Genomic DNA, 23821 nt, shown 5'->3' on the forward strand with positions numbered 1-23821 from the left:
TATGAACGTTGCACGGATAATTTATCTGCCAGTTTGTGCATCCCACAGGGATGCACAAACTGGCATCCCACAGGGATGCCAGTTTTCTTTTGTGTTTCTGCACCTGCGGTTCCCACACAAGGTTGCAACATTGTTTGTCAACACTATCTGCGCTCATTTTCTCGCACATTTGACCCTTTGATGTTCTGTGTACCTACACTCTGTCCTCCTCCTGTCTAGGCCTGCTCTGTGTGTGTGTGTGTGTGTGTGTGTGTGTGTGTGTGTGTGTGTGTGTGTGTGTGTGTGTGTGTGTGTGTGTGTGTGTGTGTGTGTGTGTGTGTGTGTGGTACACAGAACATCAATTTCCACACTTCTATTAGCCCCGGGTCCAGTGGACCCGGACATCTTATATTTTTAATAAAAAATGAAAACCCACAGACCCGAACACCACACAAGTAATGAATCCCATATTCCAATATATGACTCATTATTATCTAAACTAAAGGTTAACTGTAGTTCATGACCATACAACAATGTTATGACTACTTCCGCCGTCTTACTGCAAGAGTTGAACTTAATTATGTTGATAGTTGTTTACTGCATTTGTTTCCTCATGGAATGGTCATGATGTACACTCGTCTAAATGAGTTGGCGTCTGTGCCGTCTGTCTTTCCACTAGTCGTCATCTGTTTGTTCACCTGACACCAGACGCGTGGCCGCTATCAAAGAAACAATAGCTTCCACATATAAGCAACTTAGGGTCGGCGGCACGTCTGACACCTGATTTATGTCGAGCACCTATTTGGATGAGCTAACTATGCAACAAAAGAGTCCTGTGTTGGGGGACTGGGTGGGGTCTACCACTCTCAAGAGCTAACCATGACATCTGGCCCTCGGTCCATCCACCGAGTTCATGCCAGCTGACTAAATAGGACAGGATAGGTATGTTTTTCTTGAAAAAAAACACCTCGTCCATCTGCTGAATATCTCCCCAAACAAGTTTGTCAGTAACTACCTGAGGCCATCTCAGCCACAGACGCGTGCAGAATGACACTGATCCCCCTGCTATGACGCCCATCCATATTTAAAAAGGCGTGCAGGTGACCTATTAAAGGGCACCGTGGCATGTTTAGGCTCTCAGAATCTTACACAACACATTTGTCAGATATTTCCTCAAATTACAGCAATATGATATAATGCACGCGTAGCTCAGAAGCAAGGCACTCGGGTGACACGTGCCAACGCCACAAGCTGCCACCTTTGTCATCTGATCCGGCGATGAATGACTAAGGATGACAATGAGTGTGCCAATTAGTTTATCAATACAACAGGTGACAGCTACGTTAAGCCCTATTACAACTTATCTTCCAAGGCAGAGGATGAAATATTCATCATGACGCAGGTTGTTAGTATGAGCGTCTATTTTTTGCCTCATTTTAAGTCATCTAAAAGAGTTGTCAGTGCACTTATGTGTTCCTGGTTTCCCCAGGTAACCATTGTTTCTGTAGCAGCTGCCTTACTTTAATAATTGGGGTAACAGGAGAGAGGGCACGGTTTTAACCTGCTAGGTGGCGAGCAAAGCCGGCGACAAAAGCGTCAGACGGTAAACAACACAAGTGTTTCCCATCACTTGTCTTTGGCACGGGCTCGTTATACACATAGGCAAATGAGGGGGGAAGGGGGGGGGGGGGGGGGGGGGTGAACAAGCATTTACAATGCGGGGCCTCAGCAGTAGAGGCATGGGAATTCCTCAAGAACAAAATGAAGAGCCTGCTCATGGAAAGGAGAGACACATTATTGACAAAAAACACAATTTCAAAAAAAGCTAATAGTCATTTAATTACCAGTGAAATGGGGAAGAATCCCTATAAAAGATAAAAGGACACTTGGAAGAAATGCATACATTTGCACTTCAATTAATCACTAAATACAGAATGTTATGCGTGCTTTAATGATTTGTTTTGTATTTAAATTAGGGCTGAATCACCAAAAATATATTGCATTAATCATGGATCCAATCAGAATCAGAATCAGAAATACTTTAATAATCCCCGAGGGGAGATTAAGATTTTCAGCACAATCCCATTCAAGAGCAGACAAACATTGCAGGGAAACAGAACAAGATCGCTGACGGGTCTGCCAACTTCCGGCGCACCTTACAAAAAAGGTGATAAACAGGTAAACACTGGGTGATGGGTGAGAAGAAAAAAAAAATTCAGTCTGAGGCCCCGTTTACACTAAGCCGGATAAGGTTATCCAGGGTAAATCACACCTAACCTTATCAGTGTCCACACACAACAATGCCACTGTTGAAGACCCCCGCCTCCCTCCGTCCGCTGGCGCAACGCGACTTAGTACGCATGCGCAGACATTTTTTTTTTTTTTTTAAATCCACCTGAGCGTCCATCTGCTCCAAACTCTCCAGTAGATGACTTTACTTCACTGTGAAGTTATTTAAAAGAGCTATATTGTCAATAGTTTGTTGTGCATTTTACATTTGTTTGCTGTGTTTTGTGTGCAAGTTTTTAAATTAAAATGTATCTCCTTTAAACAATATCCAGTGTTGTGGTATTTCAATGAACTAGATCCAGTGTGCTGTGGGGCCCTATTGTAGTAGCGTTGTATCCGAAAAAGCTGCAATCGCATGTTGCCTTCTCTTAAAGGCCTACTGAAACCCACTACAACCAACCACGCAGTCTGATAGTTTATATATCAATGATGAAATCTTAACATTGCAACACATGCCAATACGGCCGGGTTAGCTTACTAAAGTGCAATTTTAAATTTTGTGCAAAATATCCTGCTGAAAACGTCTCGATATGATGACGTCAGCGCGTGACGTCACGGATTGTAGAGGACATTTTGGGACAGCATGGTGGCCAGCTATTAAGTCGTCTGTTTTCATCGCAAAATTCCACAGTATTCTGGACATCTGTGTTGGTGAATCTTTTGCAATTTGTTCAATGAACAATGGAGACAGCAAAGAAGAAAGCTGTAGGTGGGAAGCGGTGTATTGCGGCCGACTGCAGCAACACAAACACAGCCGGTGTTTCATTGTTTACATTCCCGGAAGGTGACAGTCAAGCTTTACCATTGGCCTGTGGAGAACTGGGACAACAGAGACTCTTACCAGGAGGACTTTGAGTTGGATACGCAGACACGGTACCGTGAGTACGCATGCAGCTGCGTCTTCCAAACATTTGATCGCTTGCCCGTACGTGCGTGCCGCTATGTGCATGTCACTTACGTAACTTTGGGGACTTTGGGGAAATATATGTGCTGTATGAACTTTGGGGAGGTGAACGGTACTTTGGGCTGTGGGATTGAGTGTGTTGTGCAGGTGTTTGAGTTGTATTGGCGGGTTATATGGACGGGAGGGGGGAGGTGTTTGTTATGCGGGATTAATTTGTGGCATATTAAATATAAGCCTGGTTGTGTTGTGGCTAATAGAATATATATATGTCTTGTGTTTATTTACTGTTTTAGTCATTCCCAGCTGAATATCAGGTCCCACCCGCCTCTCACAGCATCTTCCCTATCTGAATCGCTCCCACTTCCCTCTAGTCCTTCACTCTCACTTTCCTCATCCACGAATCTTTCATCCTCGCTCAAATTAATGGGGAAATCGTCGCTTTCTTGGTCCGAATCGCTCCCGCTGCTGGTGGCCATGATTGTAAACAATGTGCAGATGTGAGGAGCTCCACAACCTGTGACGTCACGCACATATCGTCTGCTACTTCCGGTACAGGCAAAGCTTTTTTATCAGCGACCAAAAGTTGCGAACTTTATTGTCGATGTTCTCTACTAAATCCTTTCAGCAAAAATATGACAATATCGCGAAATGATCAAGTATGACACATAGAATGGACCGGCTATCCCCGTTTGAATAAGAAAATCGCATTTCAGTAGGCCTTTAAGGTATTTATTTCTGATTTCCAAAAGCGCCTCTACATGTAGAAGGAGAAACACGAGCATGTCTGGATGATCCGCCTCCATCTTTGTTATGAAGCTGACTATGGCGCGTTCTTTCAGAGGTCTCTTCCTGTGTGGAGCGTGGTCTTTCTGGCGTCACTTCCTGTGTGGGCGCGGTCTTTCTGGTGTCACTTCCTCTCTGAACTCACTTTGTAAATGATCAATGAGTCCATGCAAAGCTAAGTGCCGGAGATTCAAGAATTACACGGCTGACTTACCCGTGTAAAAATTTGTCCGAGGAGGACCTTAAACGCTGGTTTAGTGTGGCTGAAACAGGGCTTAGGCTAAATAATTATTTGTTTAAGGGGTTAAACGACTTAGTGTAGACATGGCCTAAGCCTGCGCCCTGGAGAGGGGCTCCAGACTGAGGCCAAGGAAAAAAAACAACTCATAGCCATGGCACTCATAATCGTGTAAGAGGGAAACATCAAAGAACACAACGGCCATTAAAGACATTAAAAGAGCAGAGCTGATGCAACCAGCCACTTCTACGCACAGCCACAAACAACACAAAAACATATACCCTGTAGTGGCCTCTGCAGTTTTCCACGCCATCGTCTGCTAGGGTGGGGGGAGCATGGCCAGAGACAGGAGCAGACCCAACAAAGCAACCAAGAGAGCAGACTCCACTCTCGGCCGCCCACCAACTCACATTTTATTCCGATTGCACATGGTTATTTACTTTAACCGCAGATTGTTACCTGGAAGGTGGCATGGGGTCAGTGCAAAGATGAGTAAGGAGTCAATGACTGGTGTGCTCACTGGTAAATTTCACTTTAGAAAAAACGGTTACCAAATTTTAGCCAAATAAATGACATGCATTCATGTAAAATATATTTTTTAAATTGTGTATGACATTCTGACAATAAAATTGCATTTACAGTAGGTCAAAATATTGGTGTTTTTTGGGGTTTTTTTTTACAGTTAATTTAAATACAAACAAGTAATTTACTGCAAATATTCGATACATGTTCTTTCGTTTATCCTAGGTCTGTTTTTTTGGGGACACCCAGACTTCTCGGTCTCAGGACTTCTATTGTAGGTCCACTGGAGAAACACAGAGGTGTTCCCAGGCCAGCTGCAAGACATAATCCCCCCAGTGTCCAAGTGTACCCCAGGTCCCCTCCCGGCTTAGGCATGCCTGGAACACCTTACCGAGAAGATGTCTAAGAAGCATCTGGACAAGATTCCCACCTCAAGTGGTTCCTCTGGAAATGAGGAACAGCTCCTCTAGGATGATCAAGCTCCCCACTCGGTCATTTTAGTCACACAGCCACCCTGCAAATGAGGGCATTCAATTTGGCCGCTTGTACCCGTGATTTTGCTCTTTCAGTCACTTCCCAAAACTGGTGAACACAGGTAAGGGTATGGATTGTAGATAGTAAATATCAAGCTTTTCTTCCAGCCAATTGGCCCTTTTTTACCTCAATAACTTTTTCAGGAATTTTCCCACTTTAAGTTACCCCCTGTGTTTCCACCAAAAACTACCCAGGTCGATTTAGTTCTTCGGGAACTTTTTGGAGTTCCTCCTATCTATTTGTGACTTTTCAAAGCTACCCTGAACATTCTCAGGGTACGAACGCTTATTGGTTGAACAATGTTGGGGGCATTCCTAAAACGTATATTTTTCAAACACACGACCGCCATTACAGAGTATGCGAGGATGACTTGTTTATTTCTTGTGTATTTCTATTACAACAAACTTGACAATGAAAAGAAAGAAGAACAAACTATACTTCATTGCAGTGTTTTTACTCAGCTCAGGTCTTTAAACTGCATGCAGTTTAATGTTATTATTTTTACAAACTTCATTTTGACACAGGAGGTCACAAATATGTTCCTTCTTGACTGCACTTAAATGCAGAATATATTTATATTATTCACATGTGAATAATGCTGTATAGTATTTATTGTCTATTGCGAGCGAACTGTGGTGCTGAATTTCCCCCAGGGATCAATAAAGTACTTTCTATTCTATTCTACTTCGATTCACAAAGCTACGAGAAGTGTACGGACTCTTTTAAACATACTGTATTTACGGAGGAGTATGAAGCCGGTCTCAAAGCAACAACCTCGGGTGCTTACTATTCTCACTTTGTAGGGTAAATGTGAAATAAAGGAGGTAGTACACAAGTGGAATGAAGGTAAATGGCACTAATTATTAACTATTTACTTTATTACATGATGTAAAAGTAGTCAGTGACACTGTAGTTATTAGCCTCAACTCGTGTAAATAGAATGCTAATGCTAACAGGCTAACGCTAAAGCCTATGTGTTCGTGTTGTCGGCATGAAATGAACCCTGAAATGTATTATTTATATATTGTTCTTTAAAGCTGAAATGGACCATAAGGAACCGCCTGACCCTCATTAATTCATCATTTACTGAGAGGATGACTTTCTGAGTGTTGGACATTGTGGACAAAAGCCTGACTTTTCATTAACAATTTGGTACACTTAATTTTTTAAATCATATGGTTTTGTATATTATTGTTTTGTATTTCATTTACTTACTTTTTAGTAAAATAACTGTCCTAATATTGTCTGTTTATTTACATGGTATGAGTGTAGAAATATGGTAAACCACTCTGAGTCAACTACCCTGAACTGTAAAATGCGGTGGAAACACAAACCGCACACTTCAACAGGAACTTCTAGTTCCAGGAACTACAGGTGGAAAAGGGCCTATTACTGCAGAAGTTGCACCGTTTCACCTGTCAATATCACGCTCCCGCCTTCCCTCACTCGTGTACAAGATCCTGAGCTATTCATCCTCTGCTCCCAAACCAATGGCTGCAATCCGCCTTAAGCCAGCTGAGAACTATGGCCTTGGTTTTGAAGGTGCCAAGTCTCCTCTCAGAAGCTTCACACTCAACTATGAACCACCTCAGCAAACGCTGGAGGGCACGGCTTTATGAGGCCATCAGAATCATATCATCTGCAGATAGCAGATATGAGATCTTAAGGCTCTCAAAATGATTACACTCAATGCCTTTTCTGTCAATAAAAAGTATGAACAGAACCAGTAAAAAAGGGCAGCCTTGGCCTAGTCCAATGTTCACAGTGAACGTGCTCAACTTACTGCTGGACGAAAACTGTACCACCTGTAGCTGAGGTTTGACTAACGGTCTTGCCCTTCCCTCCAGTTCTTTGTAATAGACTTTCACAGGGAGGCTGAAGAGTGTGATCCTCTTGTAGTGCCAATACTCTCTGGTGAAGTTCCTTGAAAAGTGGGACCACGACCCCAATCCATATGTACTGGTCCCGACTTCTGTGCAATGTTTTAGAGATGGGTCATCTAAGACAGTCCTACAACATCCAGGGCCTTAAGGAATCAAGGGATACACTCGCCTTGCCACTGAGGAATTTATGGACCACTTCAGCAATGTCAGCTACAGTGATGGACACATCTGCGGTTGTATCCTCAGAATCTGCATCTCCTAAAGAAAGTGCGTCAATGGGGTTGAGAAGGGTCTTAAAGTATTGTAAAACATGATCAGGGTGTTATGGCCAAACCGTGGTTAGCACAGAAGTCCGATAACATAACACGGCACAGGTTTAGTTCGGGTAGGCTGTTCCTCCCAATCGCGGCCGGCAAGGTCATACCGTTGTTGCCAACATGGGCATAAAAGTCTCCCAGTAGAACTACAGAATCTTCAGTGGGGATGCTCTCCAGCAACCACAAGATAAAGTCCAAGAAGGCTGGGTAGTCTGAACTTACATTTAGTCCAAATGCACTGAGAACAGTCAGGACCCGCTCCCGACAATTGGAATCACAATTAATAAAAATTCAAAAGTGTGATGAATCAAATTTTAAAAATGAACAGTTTGATAGGAATGACATAAAAAAAGAGCAGTGAGTCAGCAGAATTTTGAGTGAGTTTATTCAGAAGGACAATACAGTCTTTGATTGTGCCTTTTAAGCTATATTCAAATTACCCTTGGAATTCAATTACAACATGATTATTAACAAGTTATTTGCATTTGTTTAATCATCAAATACATGTAAGCATTATTTAGTTTGAGTGTTTTTATTGGCACTTGACACACAGTCATCATGTCTGAATTATACCTTAAACATAATCAAATCCTCCTTGCACAAAAGTCAATACAACCTTTCTCCCAAATATTCTGGTTTAAAAACCTCAAACTGGCCACGGAAGGCAAATATTAATGTAATATAAGTCAGTTAACCTCCAACCTTTCAAGAAGGAACACTTTCTAGTACTTACTTGAGAAAATTATTGGGAAATATGACGGTGAATAGTATAAAATTGTTGATGATAAACATGCAGATGTGATGACAGCACATTGATTAAATTGTTGGTCATTTACACTTCAAGGCATGTGAATGAACTAAACGGAAGACCTTAAATACATCATAAGAACCCTTAAGTACCATTTGATGAACTCTAATTATGAGCGTAACTGTAATGGTTTGTCAAAGACGGTCATATTTCATTCTAGAACTGTTATGCATTATAAACATTGTTAAGCAATGCAGCGCAAGAATACTGCAAGAAAATAATTATGGGAAAAATCAGTAGCTTTACATTACCTTGTGGGATATATTCACACACAATGATTCCGCACAGCAATCAGACAGACGGCCATAACCATATTTTGTAGGGAATATTACCTTCAAGCGTATTCAGTGCTTTGCATATTCAAACAGCAGCATTGACTGAATGATAAACATTATGCAAAGAGGCAGCAAAGAAGTATAATGAGGATAGTCACTTCCCTTTCACTTTTGTGCTTGAAAAATGATTTGAAAATGCTTTTCGTTTTAGATTTACATGTTGCTGTCTGACAACTACCAAAGAACCAAATTATATGACAGCATAATGCAAATGTTGCAATGAAGCTAAAAGACAACACACAAAGCACAGTTAATTTCAACAAATCACTCATCTTTTTTGTGTTTGTGTGAATTATATCTCCTTAGGGTGGAAATATGTTAAATGCATCTCATCTTTAATATTACTAGTAGATCATTTTAGTAAGCTATGCTCCACTCTGCAGGCACCTGGTGTGAATGAGCATAAATTATATGGTGTTTTATATCACGCTGATAGAACTCTATTGATTTATTAGGCTTACAAGATCATATTTGGCTGTGAAAGCGCCCTAGTTGGAGAACAATGTCAGTTCCTGAGTAGCAAGTTTCCCTCTTCAATTCTATAATAAAAATGTGCACTTGTAAATCGCCAAAGAAAATATTTTCAAATATTTTCAAGCCCAACAACAAAGATAGACTATTATTTCAACGAGTGTTTGATTATAATCATACCTGTCAACATTTGCACTTGTAAATAAGGAACATTTCTGAAAAAAGAAAAATTCTGATCTTTTTCACCATTGCCATTACAAACTACCGGTACTTCTTCCTGCCTACTGCTGGCCGATGTGTTGCACTATTTCCCTCTTACATTGCTGCTCTACCTTTTTTTTTAAATACAAATTTACAAGAAACGACATAAACAGTAGGTGAACATTTTGAGGGTAGACAAGGATGGTTACAAACCAACATAAGGTCCTTTTAACCAGCTACCAAGTACACTTTTAAAAGCAGTTGGTCAAGAATGTAACGCCAGTAAGGTCACACTTAAGCACATGTTAGAAGGCAATCAGTGATAAGATTTCCAGAAAGGAAAAACTGATTTTTATCTACATAACTAGTACAGTATTCATGCAAAAATGGACTAATCTACTCACAAAATGTTCCTTCATTACACCTGGAGTATAAACATGCCACATAGCTGTAAGCGTCTTTTTTGCCTGTCCAAAAGTTGTGGAGGTAAAAAAAAAAACTTATTAGATTAAATTATTTCTTTGGAACTGTGACATAACAGAAAGGCAAGGAAGGGTCAATGACCTTGTTGGTTTGACATCTTTACACATGAAACAATCTTGGATTCCAACCAAAATACATTCTCGAGAAAAAAGTTTGGCTTTAGGTACAAAACCACGTACATTCTGGCAAAATAACTACTTAATGGCAGCAAGGGTAATTAATCAAGTGATTTCCCTGATCATTTTGTATCATAAAGGGCAAAGTGGTTGAACAAGTATCAGGAATGATGATACCATTTACAGCAGAGGGTTAATAAACTGCTCATATGTAACTTTGGATGTAAGTCAGTCACATTAGGAATAACACAGGCTTTAACACTGTAGGATGCAGCTGCTTTCTCTCAAAATAATAAAAAGTAAACCTAAAGATAACTTTTCAACACATAGCACAGGTGATTTAAGAAAATATGGTAAGATAACTGTTTTGGTAATGTCAGTACCAGCAGTGTGATTCAACAGCTGCCCTTTGCACCTCACTCACATCAAGATGAGATGACATCACAAAGTCAAACAAGTTCATAGTAATAATTTAGTGTTTACAGACTATGTAGGAAATCCATGATTAAATAAATGATTTGCTTTGGACTCTTATAATGAGACACAGAGATAGAAAAGTGCTGTCACATACTGTACTACAGTACTTTCCAAAAAAAGAAGCATTTAAGCGCAAAAAGATTCATTATTCATATTGCCATATCGCTTCTTATAGCAGGCATTTTGTACCAGTGTTAAAACAGCAGTGTCATTGACAAGGGCAGGGTATGCAGATACAGTAGCAATCCAGCTTAGTAATATATACAATTAGTATTCAAATGTAACAGAGCTGTGTCAGCATCTAGTAAGTAAAGTAAAAGGTAAACTATGGTAGGTAACATGAATACAATCACATCAGTAAGTTGCACTGAATTGGAGATGAAAGCTGGTAAAAATGTAACATACTGTATATACATCAGAATAAAGAAAATGGTAAGATGAACTCAAACACATGCTAAAAAAGAAAACAAGTTTACCAGCATAATATAAAGCAAGATGCATAAAAGGTGATTATTGCACTTCATATAAGTAAAATCATTCCCCACAAAAAAAGAGAGATAATGGTTGTGAATGATAGTCTTCACACTTAAAAGTAAACAACCCTGGAATTAAGGCTAGGAATGTTAAAATTGTTCATTTAAAATGAGCAAAAAAGACGAGGAAGCAAATCGGGAGTAAACGGTTACTGTCTGGACTAAATGTGGTGGATTTAAGACGTGCGCTTTAGCGTAAACGCAAGTGTTACATGCTCATTTATCACAATCACCTTTTAATAAACGATATGAACTTGTTTATACAGCATCTAGTAAACACAAATTTGGCTTTTTTCGTACTTGAAGAGATTCTGGGAAATTGATAGAGGCTAAGTGTGCAACAAGTGCAAACAACAAAATGTAATTGGAGCCATGTGTTATGTGTTCAATTAAATCATTATAAGTATCTCAAATGAATATAGCATTGGTAGCTTTAAACAATTTATAACTGGAACTATCTGATTTGAAGAATGAACCATGACCACAGTATAATAGTTTCATTTAAGTTGATCAAGCCTAATTCACCATATGATGCACAACCAACTGCCAAAGTCTATTGCCTGTGTCGCTCCTTCATCTACTTCTTACCCAGTTTACCAGCCTTTTTCTTGGGTTCATAGGGTGTTCGCAGTATGCTTGGCGTCTCCTCCATGACACGTACCAGCAGGTCATCTATGTAATCTTCCAGCTCCCTGATATGGGCATCTTTCTTTTTTACCACTTCTTTATGCTTGATAAGTTCCTGCACCACTTCCTCAAAAGACATGTTTCTATAGGGTGCCATATTTCCTTGTGTTGCTGCCTGGAAAGAAGGGAAAACACACAAAATGCTTAATTTCACCTAAAAGGTGTGTCATCTGTTCTGCTTCATGCATAGATACATTGATTAATATATCTTTAGGGCATGAGACTACCTTTTAAGTGCTGGACAAATTTAATAGATCACAGTGAGGTGACAAATTGTGCTGAGTGTTGCTAATAAAGGCCAGTGGGAACACATTAAGATAGTAGACTTAGAAGTGACATGTCAATGAATTGTTCGGATGGAAACCCTGACCTGCAGTGACTCTTACTGCAGTAGTTCAGCTCCAATTTAGTGATGGTCTGAATAAGAGTGGTTGTTTGTCCAGAGCCCTGTGATTGCCTGGTGACCAGTTCAGGGTGTAGTGGACTGTAACTGTGAAATGTAAATAAAAACTCCTTTCCTCTACTCACTTGGCCACAAAACCATATTGTACTTTTTTAACAATTTTGCAAAACCACAAGCTCTAACAACATCATTTGTTGGCTCACACATTTTCTTGGTGGATTACCCTCTTTGCTCAAATGAGAACATTCTATTTCACCGGCATGGGCATTCTATGCAAGGATCTTATTGCATGAGAACCACAGTAGCTGTAATCGTTTTTAATGAGGGAGCACTTTATCACCTTAATGCTGAATATCCTCCCCTAAATCGATAGCGTGGCAAATGGTTGACTGTTTAAAATACCACAGTTATCATCCTGCACTCCCATGCCTCGACTACTGAGTATAGACAATGCAGAAGGGCACTGTGTTGAACTGTTCGCCAGGTGCCTTATCACTTTTAGGAGCACAAAGGCTACTGAGGAGTGGGCGGGTGCAGGGGAAAAGTAACGATACTGACTTGCAAAGAAAAAAAAATGCAATTAAAATACCACACTTGGCCATTTAAAACAATGACATTATGTTTAAAAAGTGTCACATCATTAGGCCAATTAAGCAAACATTCAGAGTCAATAATGCTAACATTAAGGTTTCATGCATTTAAAACTCTGACATTACTATGACGCACCAGGTAAATCTTTCACTTGGCTCCTTTTTAGTGTGCGACTTGTGCTGCTGATCTAAATAGCACAATGGCCAAATATGTGTCTATTCACTTTATCAAGGGATGCAAAGAGAAATAGTGACAGTTGTATGGAGTTGGGTTTGATTGAAAGCAGCTGCGAATAACTATTGACTATCTAAATTTATATACAAACCTTGTATATGGACGTTCCATTCTTATGTCACTAAATGAAGTATGATTAAGGATGTTACTTGAAGATATTTTTCACATTCACTAAAATATATTTTTTGAGGCAGACTCACTAAAGTACTTATGTTATCTACAGCTAAGTCTTAAAGTTGTGTACTCATTACTGACTAACAACACGTACACAAATTGTTTTAATCTACAAAACCCAAAACCAGTGAGGTTGGCACGTTGTGTAAATTGTAAATAAAAACAGAATACAAACAGAATACAATGATTTGCAAATACTTTTCAACCTATGCTCAATTGAATAGACTGCAAAGACAAGATACTTAATGTTGGAACTGGAAAACGTTATTTTTTGCAAATCTTAGCTCATTTGGAATTTGATGCTGGCAACATGTTTCAAAAAAGCAGGCACAAGTAGCAAAAAAGACTGAGAAAGTTGAGGAATGCTCATCAAACACTTATTTGGAAAATCCCACAAGTGAACAGGCTAATTGGGATCAGGTGGGTGCCATGATTGGATATAAAAGCAGCTTCCACGAAATGCTCAGTCATTCACAAACAAGGATGGGGCGAGGGTCACCACTTTGTGAACAAATAAGTGAGCAAATTGTCGAACAGTTTAAGAACAACATTTCTCAACGAGCTACTGCAAGGATTTTAGTGATTTCACCATTAACGGTCCGTAATATCATCAAGAGGTTTAGAGAATCTGGAGAAATCACTGCACGTAAACAGCAAGGCTGAAAACCAAAATTGAATGCCCGTGACCTTCGATCCCTAAGGCGGTACTGCATCAAAAACCGACATCTGTGTATAAAGGATATCACCACATGGGCTCAGGAACACTTCAGAAAACCACTGTCAGTAACTACAGTTTGTCGCTACATCTGTAAGTGCAAGTTAAAACTCTGTTCTGTGGTCTGACGAGTCCACATTTCAAATAGTTTTTTGGAAACTGTGGACGTTGTGTTCTCCGGAACAAAGAGGAAAACAACCATCCCGATTGTTAAAGGTGCAGAGTTCAAAAGCCAGCATATGTGATGGTATGGGGGTGTATTAGTGCCTAAGGCAGTGGTCCCCAAACTTTTTGGAACCGCGGACCGGTCAACGCTTGAAAATATATATGTATTGTATTTTGTATTTATTTTTTCTTGTGCGGCCCGGTACCAATAAATCCACGGACCGGTACCGGGCAGCGGCCCAGTGGTTGGGGACCACTGGCCTAAGGAATGGGTAACTTACACATCTGTGAAGGCACCATTAATGCTGAAAGGTAAATACAGGTTTTGGAGCAACATATGTTGCCATCCAAGCAACGTTATCATGGACGCACCTGCTTATTTCAGCAAGACAATGCCAAGCCACGTGTAACAACAGCGTGGCTTCATAGTAAAAGAGTGCGGGTACTAGACTGGCCTGCCCATAGTCCAGACCTGTGAAGCCTAAAATACCACAACGGAGACCCCGCCCGGACTGTTGAACAACTTACGCTGTATATCAAGCAAGAATGGGAAATAATTCCACTTGAAAAGCTTCAAAAATTGGTCGCCTCAGTTCCCAAACATTTACTGAGTGTTGTTAAAAGGAAAGGCCATGTAACACAGTGGTAAAAATGCCCCTGTGCCAACTTTTTTGCAATCTGTCACTGCCATTAAATTCTAAGTTAATGAAAAAAATGTTGTTTCTCAGTTCCAACATTAAATATATTGTCTTTGCAGTGTGTTCAATTGAATATAAGTTGAAAAGGATTTGCAAATCGTTGTATTCTGTTTTTGTTTACGAATTACACAATGTGCCAACTTCACTGGTTTTGTATTTAGATTCCATTGTGAATACAAAAAGATGTTGGTATAAAATGTGTGTTTAAATATTGTCTACCGACACATATCAAAAGGGTCTTCTTTGAGAACATTCTGACACACCAGGTAGGTTTTTATTGTATAATATGCTTTAAAAATGCACTTCATCCTTTTTAATTTGTATTCTTATTGGTGCTCTTTGACCTCCCCGGAAGGCTACTCTCTGCTGCAGGCACTGTCTTTTGTTAAAGGTGTGAATGAGCACAACTCCCTGTGTAAATATTCCGTATTATAATGTGTACACCTGGGGCTTATAGACTAGTGCGGCCAATATATCTACAAAATAAAATCTGTCCAAAAATTAGGTGGGTCCGCTTTATAGTTAGAAAATGATAGTACATGCAAAAGAGTACCGGTACTGCTTTCATATGCATAATCTACAGTTGGTATGATAATCCTACAGTATCTTTCAAATGTAGAACACAATCTATGTATGGTGTTAACGTGTGTTTTGAAAAGCTGGTTTCAAGCAATATTTTTTGTGAGCACGTACATACTGAATGACAAATGTTTTCAGGCGCTTACAGGTAAATTAATGAAGCTCAGGCTTCATTAACACTGTTTCAATGTTTACGTTTCAGCTAGTAATATTAATAGGAGGAAATCAGTAATAATACTATTGTTATTATGATGTTGAAAACTAATGATAATAATAATGTTGAATCAATTAAGCAACATTTTTAAAACGTTTTTGTCTTTTGTAAGATTCTAGTCTTGTTAACTGTCAATTTCTGTAAGCTTTGAGACTTGATTAATATGATTTAAACAGATAAGAAGTATTAAGGTTGAAATGTTAAAATTATAATAAATTCCTATGGTATCTAGTGCAAATGGTAAAAATATAGATTTATTTTTTAATCGGTATAATAATTATAAAGAGGGTCCTCGCAAAATTCCCCGTTCCCAAAAAGTTTAGGAACCCCTGCGAGTTCGGGTTCACATATGTTGGACTAAGCGTACATACTCAATCTCTCACATTGAAATGAGCATCAGTGGTTGGTGGTAAAGCTTTGACCATGAACTGACATGATGACTATTCCTCTTCAATCACAGGTAAGGAAAGATAAGGAATAAACTTCTCGAGTTGCATCATTACTGTTTCTAATGAGCTAAACTTTGAGAATTTGAAAGCTCAATCCTGTGCACTAACGCCCCTACCCCCCCACCCCACACTCTTGCATGTGGTTAATTAGGTCCTTGAAGAGGAGGAAATGGGAGCTGCCATTTCTGCAAGCCATTGCACCATGTGCACAGGCACATGTGTGGATAATGACAGACCTCAACACCCTCTAAGAAAGGTGACGAAAGCCATTATCAGCATTCACTTTCTCATTTAGGCATCCCTTGAGCTACTACTGTGCTATAAAAACCATTTTTTTGTGTTATAGATGACAACATTTTATATAATTCATATATTTAAGTAGAAGGAATATTATAGCATGTGCAAATATTAATATTTAAAAAAAGATAAACTATTTTTCTATTGATTTTCTCAACCAAAACTTCCAAGTACAAAACATAGCAAAATAACAAACCTTACGACAATTTAACACTGCATCAAATTCAGATCAGACATGATGACCAAAGTGTGCAGCTGCTAATTAGTGAAATAACACATTTGAATTTTTAGGACTAGGCCACATGGATCATTGTCACCAGCTGCTGCGTCAAATGAGACATGTTCTCAATTACAAAGCTTCAGCATTATAGAGTGGAAGTCCCTTCTTCCATTTTAATTTGTTATTACAGTGACACCATGCAATATGATAAATAACCTGAGGAATTATGTAGTTTGACATGCCAAGTTCTGCTCCCTGCCTCACATTTTTCATGCCGTCGATGTTGCTGCTCCTTTGGCCTGGGGTTATGACTTCATTTCCAACTGCCTTTTTGTCACTGCAAAGTAAACAAACAGAAGAACATATCGATAAGTTATGCATATAACTATCAGGTACATAACAAGCAGGTTTAAATATATGAAAGGAATAGGGCAGATGTGCATGAATATTACACTTCAGTTGTGATTATGTTCGAAATGCATATAATTACGGATATTAAACCACCTCTATGTATCAATGCACCCCATTACAACTGACCAATGAGCTACTGGATAACAAAGGCTGCAGTAAAGATGATGGACTTGTGCCTATAAAGATAAGTGGTTAATTGGGTGGTCTATCACTGCAGAGGATCGCATTATGATTGCTCAGAGGGTTCTGTTATCAAGCTAAAGCTCTCTAAAGAGCCACTAATGACACCTTCTTTTCTGATAAAGCACTATATAACTGCAGCGCTCCACTACTCTTTAGGGAAGGAAAGGACACAACAGGCACAATAAAAACAGAAATAACTGGCAGAATGAAAGATGTATGGAAAATGTATTTACTGCATATACAATTATTTCAATATGATCAACACAATATTAGACACCGGTTGAACTTACGTATAAAATGTCATTTTACATCGGCTGAGCCTGCTGTATTTGTTAGAGTTAATTAAAAGTTGCCGGTAGAAAATGGATGGATGAATGACTTGAAATACCAGTTATAACAGGTGTAATGTACAATTCGTCATACACATTTATCAATGATGTAAAGGCTGGCTGGTCACCGTGCTCTTGAGGGAGGAATTACGGACAACAATTGTTCCAATGTATAATATAACTACTCCGACTTTATGCTGAAACAGACCTTGCCATCGGAATGAATTAAGCATTTAAGGAAATTGACAATTTTACATAAATCATAAGTGGTCTTTTAAACTACTAACCAAAACGCTTCATGTACCTTGTTTTGTAGGTGGAGCTGAAAGGGTTAGTGTGCACTTTTGAATTGCCACTAAAAGGGTTGGGGTCTCCAGAGCTGCCAGAGCGACCCCCATTGCTAGTCTTGCGGCCGTCCTTCTTTCCAGTCATGCGTTCTAGTAGGCTGACCTTCTCCTTTTTCTCTTTCCGCTCAGCCCGGTCCCACAGCTGCCCTTGCTCCCCCTCAAAAGGGTTGCGGTTGCGTGGGAGCGTGGCATACTTCTGTGGCAGGGTGTCACTGATATCAGTGAAAGGGTCACCGTGTGCCTCGTTGTCTTCGAGGCCTGGTACCTCGCTCTGGGAACGCCTGTGAGGGCCAGCTGTATGTGGAACCAAGAAGCAATGGCATTACATCACTCATCAATGTTTGAATTCCTAGAGTTGATTATCATGTCATTTGTATTGTTACAACTTTTTAATGGTCAATAAAAACATGAATATATAATTTTTTTTACAAGTCATTCTGATATTGGTCAAACTTAGTGCTGTCCTACGATCTTTTAAATTTCTGCAACATAACGACATTCCGTCGCTTTTTTTGTGTGTGACCTTTGTAAATCCCAAACCATCGCTGGTGATGAATGTGGTATCTAAATGGAAATACAACACTTTTATAAACACAGGCGAAGTAAGGACAAAGCTTGATGCTGCTGGCCTTGATCACATTAGAACTGATTTATTGGCCTTAGTATACCTGTACATTGATAGTGCTGCCAATAACAACTGACATTCAAACAGCTAATCTTTCCAATAGTCGACTAATCTAAACAACCCGGAGAAAAAAACAATCAATCAGTTTGTCCACTCTGCTTAATAATGAATTGCAGCCTCTTGTGCACGATATATACCAAAATTATTATTTTGGTATATAGGCTGGCCTGGTCACCGTGCTCTTGAGGGATTAATTGTATTAACATTAATTAATTGTAATGCAACCATTTTTATAATAGCTTACAAAAGCTATTCCTTAGCCTGCTGACATATATGATAACTTATTATTGTAGTGTTTATGTAGTTGTTGTATTATTAAGTTAAAAAGTGAAAGTACCAATGATTCTCACACACACACACACACACACACACACTAGGTGTGGCGAAATTATTCTCTGCATTTGACCCATCACCCTTGATCACCCCCTGGGAGGTGAGGAGAGCAGTGAGCAGCAGCTGTGGCCGCGCCTTGGAAGGTTAGAGTGTCCGCCCTGAGATCAGAAGGTTGTGAGTTCAAACCCCAGCCGAGTCATACCAAAGACTATACAAATGGGACCCATTACCTCCCTGCTTGGCACTCAGCATCAAAGGTAGGACTTGGGAGTTAAATCACCAAAAATGATTCCCTCTGTTGAATCTTATTCTACTTGCTAATTTCCTGTTCATAGCTTGTTACTCTTTGCTGCAACTTGGTTTTTGCTAAACTTCTACTGAAGTGTACTTAACTGTTGTTTGGCTACTTTACATTCAACCTAGATTAGCCGTTAGCATGGCCTCCTGTCTCCTCTTGCTTGCTCTAGCTTGGTGTGTTGCATGCCTGGCTTCTCCTCTAGTGATGATAGGTGTAAGAAATGTAGTTTATTTGCTGCCATTGAGTTGAGGATTAAAAACGTAGAGGAACAGAACCCCATTGAGTGAGAACATACTTGCTCGCCACCTGTCAAAACGCTAAATTTTTTGACGACGTGTTCGTTGCAGCCTTTTTCCACTGTGTCGCTCTCAATTTTCTGGGCCACGACAAGAACATGTCGTCAACATGCATCTTCGTGATAAAAATCAATACAATAAGATGTGTTAGCTGGTAGACCAAAATTAAACAAGTGTTCAACAGAAAAACAACACATTCAAATAAAACAATTGTCGTGGACTGATTTTCATGGTTGATTATATCACCTAATCTCAGCATCACTATGCAGTGCTGGATTTTATTTGAAATATGAGAGTATAGACATTTTTAGGGGCTTTTGAGATAAATGAGAGTGGCAATTTTAGAGATGTGTCTGTTGTATTAATGACCACATTACTTACTGCCAAGTTAAAACTACCATACTCAACAGGTAGACTGTGAGAGCTTTGAACAACGATAACACAAATGACATGCTATACCATTTTTTTTTATATTTACTCACCGCTTTCCTCTATGGAGTTCATGGAGTCCAGTTTGGGGCGAGAGTGGGTACCAATGAGATCTGACATGGAATGGGCAGCAGAGAGTTTATGGGCACCAGAGAGCAGCGATTTCTTAGGCTTGGTATCAGTTTTGGCTTTTGGTGTAGGGGCAGTGGGCTGATGATTGAGTTCGGAGTTGTAAACTGCAGAGTGAGGCAGAATGGCTGACGAAGTGTCACCTAAACCACTGTCATGTTTTCGACCCTTCATTTTCCCCCTAAGTTTAGAGAAAGGTGAGCGGGGCTTTTCCTTCATGGATAAGTCAAACATACTGGCTGTCATGTTGTTCCGCATAAACTTGATGTTGACTTGGATACGTCCTCGCTCTTTTTTTTTCTTTGATGGCTTGGAGTTCAGGATATACCAGCTGAAATGAGAATGGGAAAAGCTTAGCATACTCTGTATTAAATGAGGCCATTTATACAAAAAGGAACAGGATTCATCCATGTTGAATATCCATTTAAGCAGAATTTATGGAGACGATACAAGGTTAATTTGAGCAGACTAATCCAAAAGCGACACACCAATGGAGCGGCTCAAATTATTTCATTTATAGAGAATACATTTTGGACAAACATAATTCTTTGCAAATCAGAATATAAAAAAATAGCCTGCTCTTGAATAAAAGTATTTCAGGCTTCCTTTTGGGCACTTACTCATTTAACTTCCCCGCGTTTTCAACTGGAAGTAATGGGATTTATGCATTCACTCGGAGGAAAAATAAAATGGCATTTGCACAAATCTGCCCTTTGTTGAGAAATGCAAAGACAAGCAATTGGGACACTGAACCACAGGGTGACCAGCCAGTTCATGCATGCTAACTAGCCATATCCTCTGTGTTATCAGAAATTTACAAAACACAGTTCATGAAACCAAAATACTATAAAAAATAAATGCGTAAAATAAAATAAACAGTATTTTAATAGGATGGGACAATCTCTTTTAATCATTTAAACTCCAAAATGATGCTACCTTAAGATAGAGCTTGACTTCCCAAAGATGAAATTATTTTTCTTGTTCTTTGTTGAAACAAAATCCGCAGCAGCTATGCGGGTTGTAGCCGAGGACTACACTTCATTTTGCCTTACTCACTCACTCAAAGACACACTCCATAATACATTTCACACAATTGACATACTTTTTAATATTAATTTATGCTACACTAAAAAAAACACCTGTTTTACCAATTAAAGAGCTATTCTTTTTGTATTAGGTAATTGTAATTACAAAAGGCTCATCACAAAAATGCATGTCTTCAATGACATTGCTGCGTGATCAATGCTTTTGTCATTTCAATGTCCCACTAACTTTCAATGAATATTCCTGACTGGTATTATATCCTATGAATTCCACTATGAATAGTTATCAGTTCAATTCCAAAATATGTTGCAATTGGCTTGACGCAACTGCAGCTATTGAGTGCTAATCTAAACCATCAAGCTCTTGGCCCAGTAGCCCATCATTAAGGGCCTTACTGGATCCATTTCCCAGGCTGCACAGCATGTTCGGTCAGAGCAGCATCCACAGCAGGCCTCCGCTGTGGGGCCAGGGCTGCAGCTCAAGTGCGTCTCAAGGCCAAGATAAACCTTGCATTTGCAACGACAATCCTCCTGTTTGGCCCCCAGACTGCTGAGAAACTCATCACAATCAACAAACACAGGTGCACGATAATTATGTGCTGCCCACTCAGATACAGAGACAGTATTTTCTCCCCAAAATATCAGTTCAAAACATCACAAATGAGCCGCAGCATATAAGACAGTGGAGTGTGGATATAGTTTCTACGGTCCAGGTGTCATTGTAAAACTTGCCTGCAGTGTGGGAATGGGCCGACGAGAAGCGTGGGCAACACTACACTTACCAACACTATGATGAAAAAAGCCCACAGCCTTGGAGTGAATAAGCACCGGCAGAAAAATAAAATCTGTCCCACATCCACACTGATTATAACATATTACATTGTCTAAACCGCTGGGCGGTGAGGAAGTACTAATGTGTTTCCTTATTGCTGAGCTAATTAACACCAGATCCAATTTGGTTGATATGTTCCTGTTTCCTTAATGTAGAGTTAAGCAAGAGCATGTGGGTCTTTAAGGGTCGAAAATCAACCTAATTTGTTAGTTTACACTACAATTATTACATCAGGCTTTTGGTAAATCACAGTGAGGTTTTATACAGTCTACACCTCACCATACATTAGCTAGTCTTTTATCAGTCAGTGACTATCAAACATGAGGTAAAGCAAAATTAACCAGAAAAGGTATAAACTGCATTACTTCCAAAACATAAAAAAGATTAAATGACTAGAATGGTCAATCATAACATGTTCATTTATTAGCATGCTCCACTTGTTTTAATTAGGCCAATCAGTGCTACCCATTTTAGTGATCAGGCTAAAAATACTCTTCCTACAGAAAGGAGGCCAAGCCATTGCTAAGCCTCAATAAAAGGGTCACAAAAAAGGTAATATCAGGTCAGTAAATGGCCACAAGCCAGCAAAAATGTTTAACTTCATACTTTTCGTAAAAGACAAGAAGTGGCCTAGTGGTTAGAGTGTCCGCCCTGAGATCGGTAGGTTGTGAGTTCAAACCCCGGCCGAGTCATACCAAAGACTATAAAAATGGGACCCATTACCTCCCTGCTTGGCACTCAGCATCAAGGGTTGGAATTGGGGGTTAAATCACCAAAATGATTCCCGGGCGCGGCCACCGCTGCTGCCCACTGCTCCCCTCACCTCCCAGGGGGTGATCAAGGGTGATGGGTCAAATGCAGAGAATAATCTCGCCACACCTAGTGTGTGTGTGACAATCATTGGTACTTTAACTTTAAATATAAAATCACATTTATGCTCGGAATGGTCTCAAATCTATACCGCGATATACATTGCAGCCTCAACAATATATAATTTTTTTTGGCATATAAATGACAAAAGAACCATTTCAAAATGGTTAAAAAGGCTCCTAATTTGGCTGCTCGGGTATGCGGTAACATATTGCATCATTCCCAGTTGTATTATTTCTAAAAACTATCAATAATTTATTGTTACTAGCTGGTTAATGTCTTTTGTAACATGGTTGTATCTACACTTCTATCTACACAAAGCACTTATTCTTTTGTTGTTTGGATACTTACAGAGGCAAAACTGGCCATACCAATATGATTCTTAAAATGTACAAGATCATTGACAAATGAATTTTTGATGACAATATAAACAGTATGGTGGTTGAACATTATCAATTTATTACTTACCGTACTTTGTCCCTTTTATTACACACTCGCTAAACACAAACAAAAACTATTATTGCCTCTGGTTTAAATCCTTGTTTTTGCGCCATAGTCCTCTTGTGTCTAGGAACGTACTTTCTGAGTTTGTAAACAATAACAAAAATAACAAACACCAATTTAGTAATGATATAAAAATTATCAATCTAATCACTGTAGTATCGACCATATATTGACACTGTAGTTGGTATTGTCAGTGCCGATATATCGTACTGTAGATGGACATTATCCGTATTCACTAGAGAGGACACAACATTGCGTTGAGGATGCTTGGCGCTGTTAAACTTCCAGGAAGCAGCTAGAATAGGTCAACAAGCATAATCCTGATATATCGATAGAATAAAAATTCATTTTGTCAGGCATATTTGTGAGTATTGCGCAACACTAACTTATGTTGTGGCAAAATATAGCACAGTAACGTTACTGCTAAGAGCAAAAAGAGTCCAGAATATCCACTAATATTAATTCCCATACATCCACTTATTCATAGATGACTGCCACAAACAGATTTGGTGTAACCTACTACAATCTGAAAGAAAATGTGTTGCGATTTTGTAGCTCTATTTAGCAGGTATTTAAACTTGGGATGTTCTGGTTGCGGATTTATGCTGAGGATTCCGATACTGCTAATCCTTGAGTAAAATCGGCCAATACCAAAAACTGATACAGATCACATATATTAACTGTAAGTGTTTCATCCTATGTATGAGTGCTACTGACAGTCAAATCGTTCACAATCATTATGGGATACATGACGATGGATCTTTTTATTTTTTTTGCATTTAAAATATTAAATAAATGCGATCAAAAGTTTGCGTACAATGGAACCTATGGGA

At 39.4% G+C, this 23821-nt stretch overlaps 1 protein-coding gene across 3 annotated transcripts in view; it reads right to left on the reverse strand.

Moving 5' to 3' along the window:
• Window positions 1-23821, reverse strand: part of rab11fip2 (RAB11 family interacting protein 2 (class I)) — a 155128-nt gene that overhangs the window by 122711 nt on the left and 8596 nt on the right. For all 3 annotated transcript variants that reach the window (XM_061961899.1, XM_061961882.1, XM_061961890.1), the window contains exons 3-6: window positions 19664-20070; window positions 17527-17863; window positions 16564-16636; window positions 11462-11675 (exon numbers count right to left, since the gene is read on the reverse strand). In XM_061961899.1, coding sequence (XP_061817883.1) covers window positions 11462-11675; window positions 16564-16636; window positions 17527-17863; window positions 19664-20070 — 1031 coding nt within the window. The remainder of the gene's footprint in view (window positions 1-11461; window positions 11676-16563; window positions 16637-17526; window positions 17864-19663; window positions 20071-23821) is intronic.

Source organism: Nerophis lumbriciformis, linkage group LG02, assembly GCF_033978685.3.
Source record: "Nerophis lumbriciformis linkage group LG02, RoL_Nlum_v2.1, whole genome shotgun sequence".
Lineage (NCBI taxonomy): Eukaryota > Metazoa > Chordata > Actinopteri > Syngnathiformes > Syngnathidae > Nerophis > Nerophis lumbriciformis.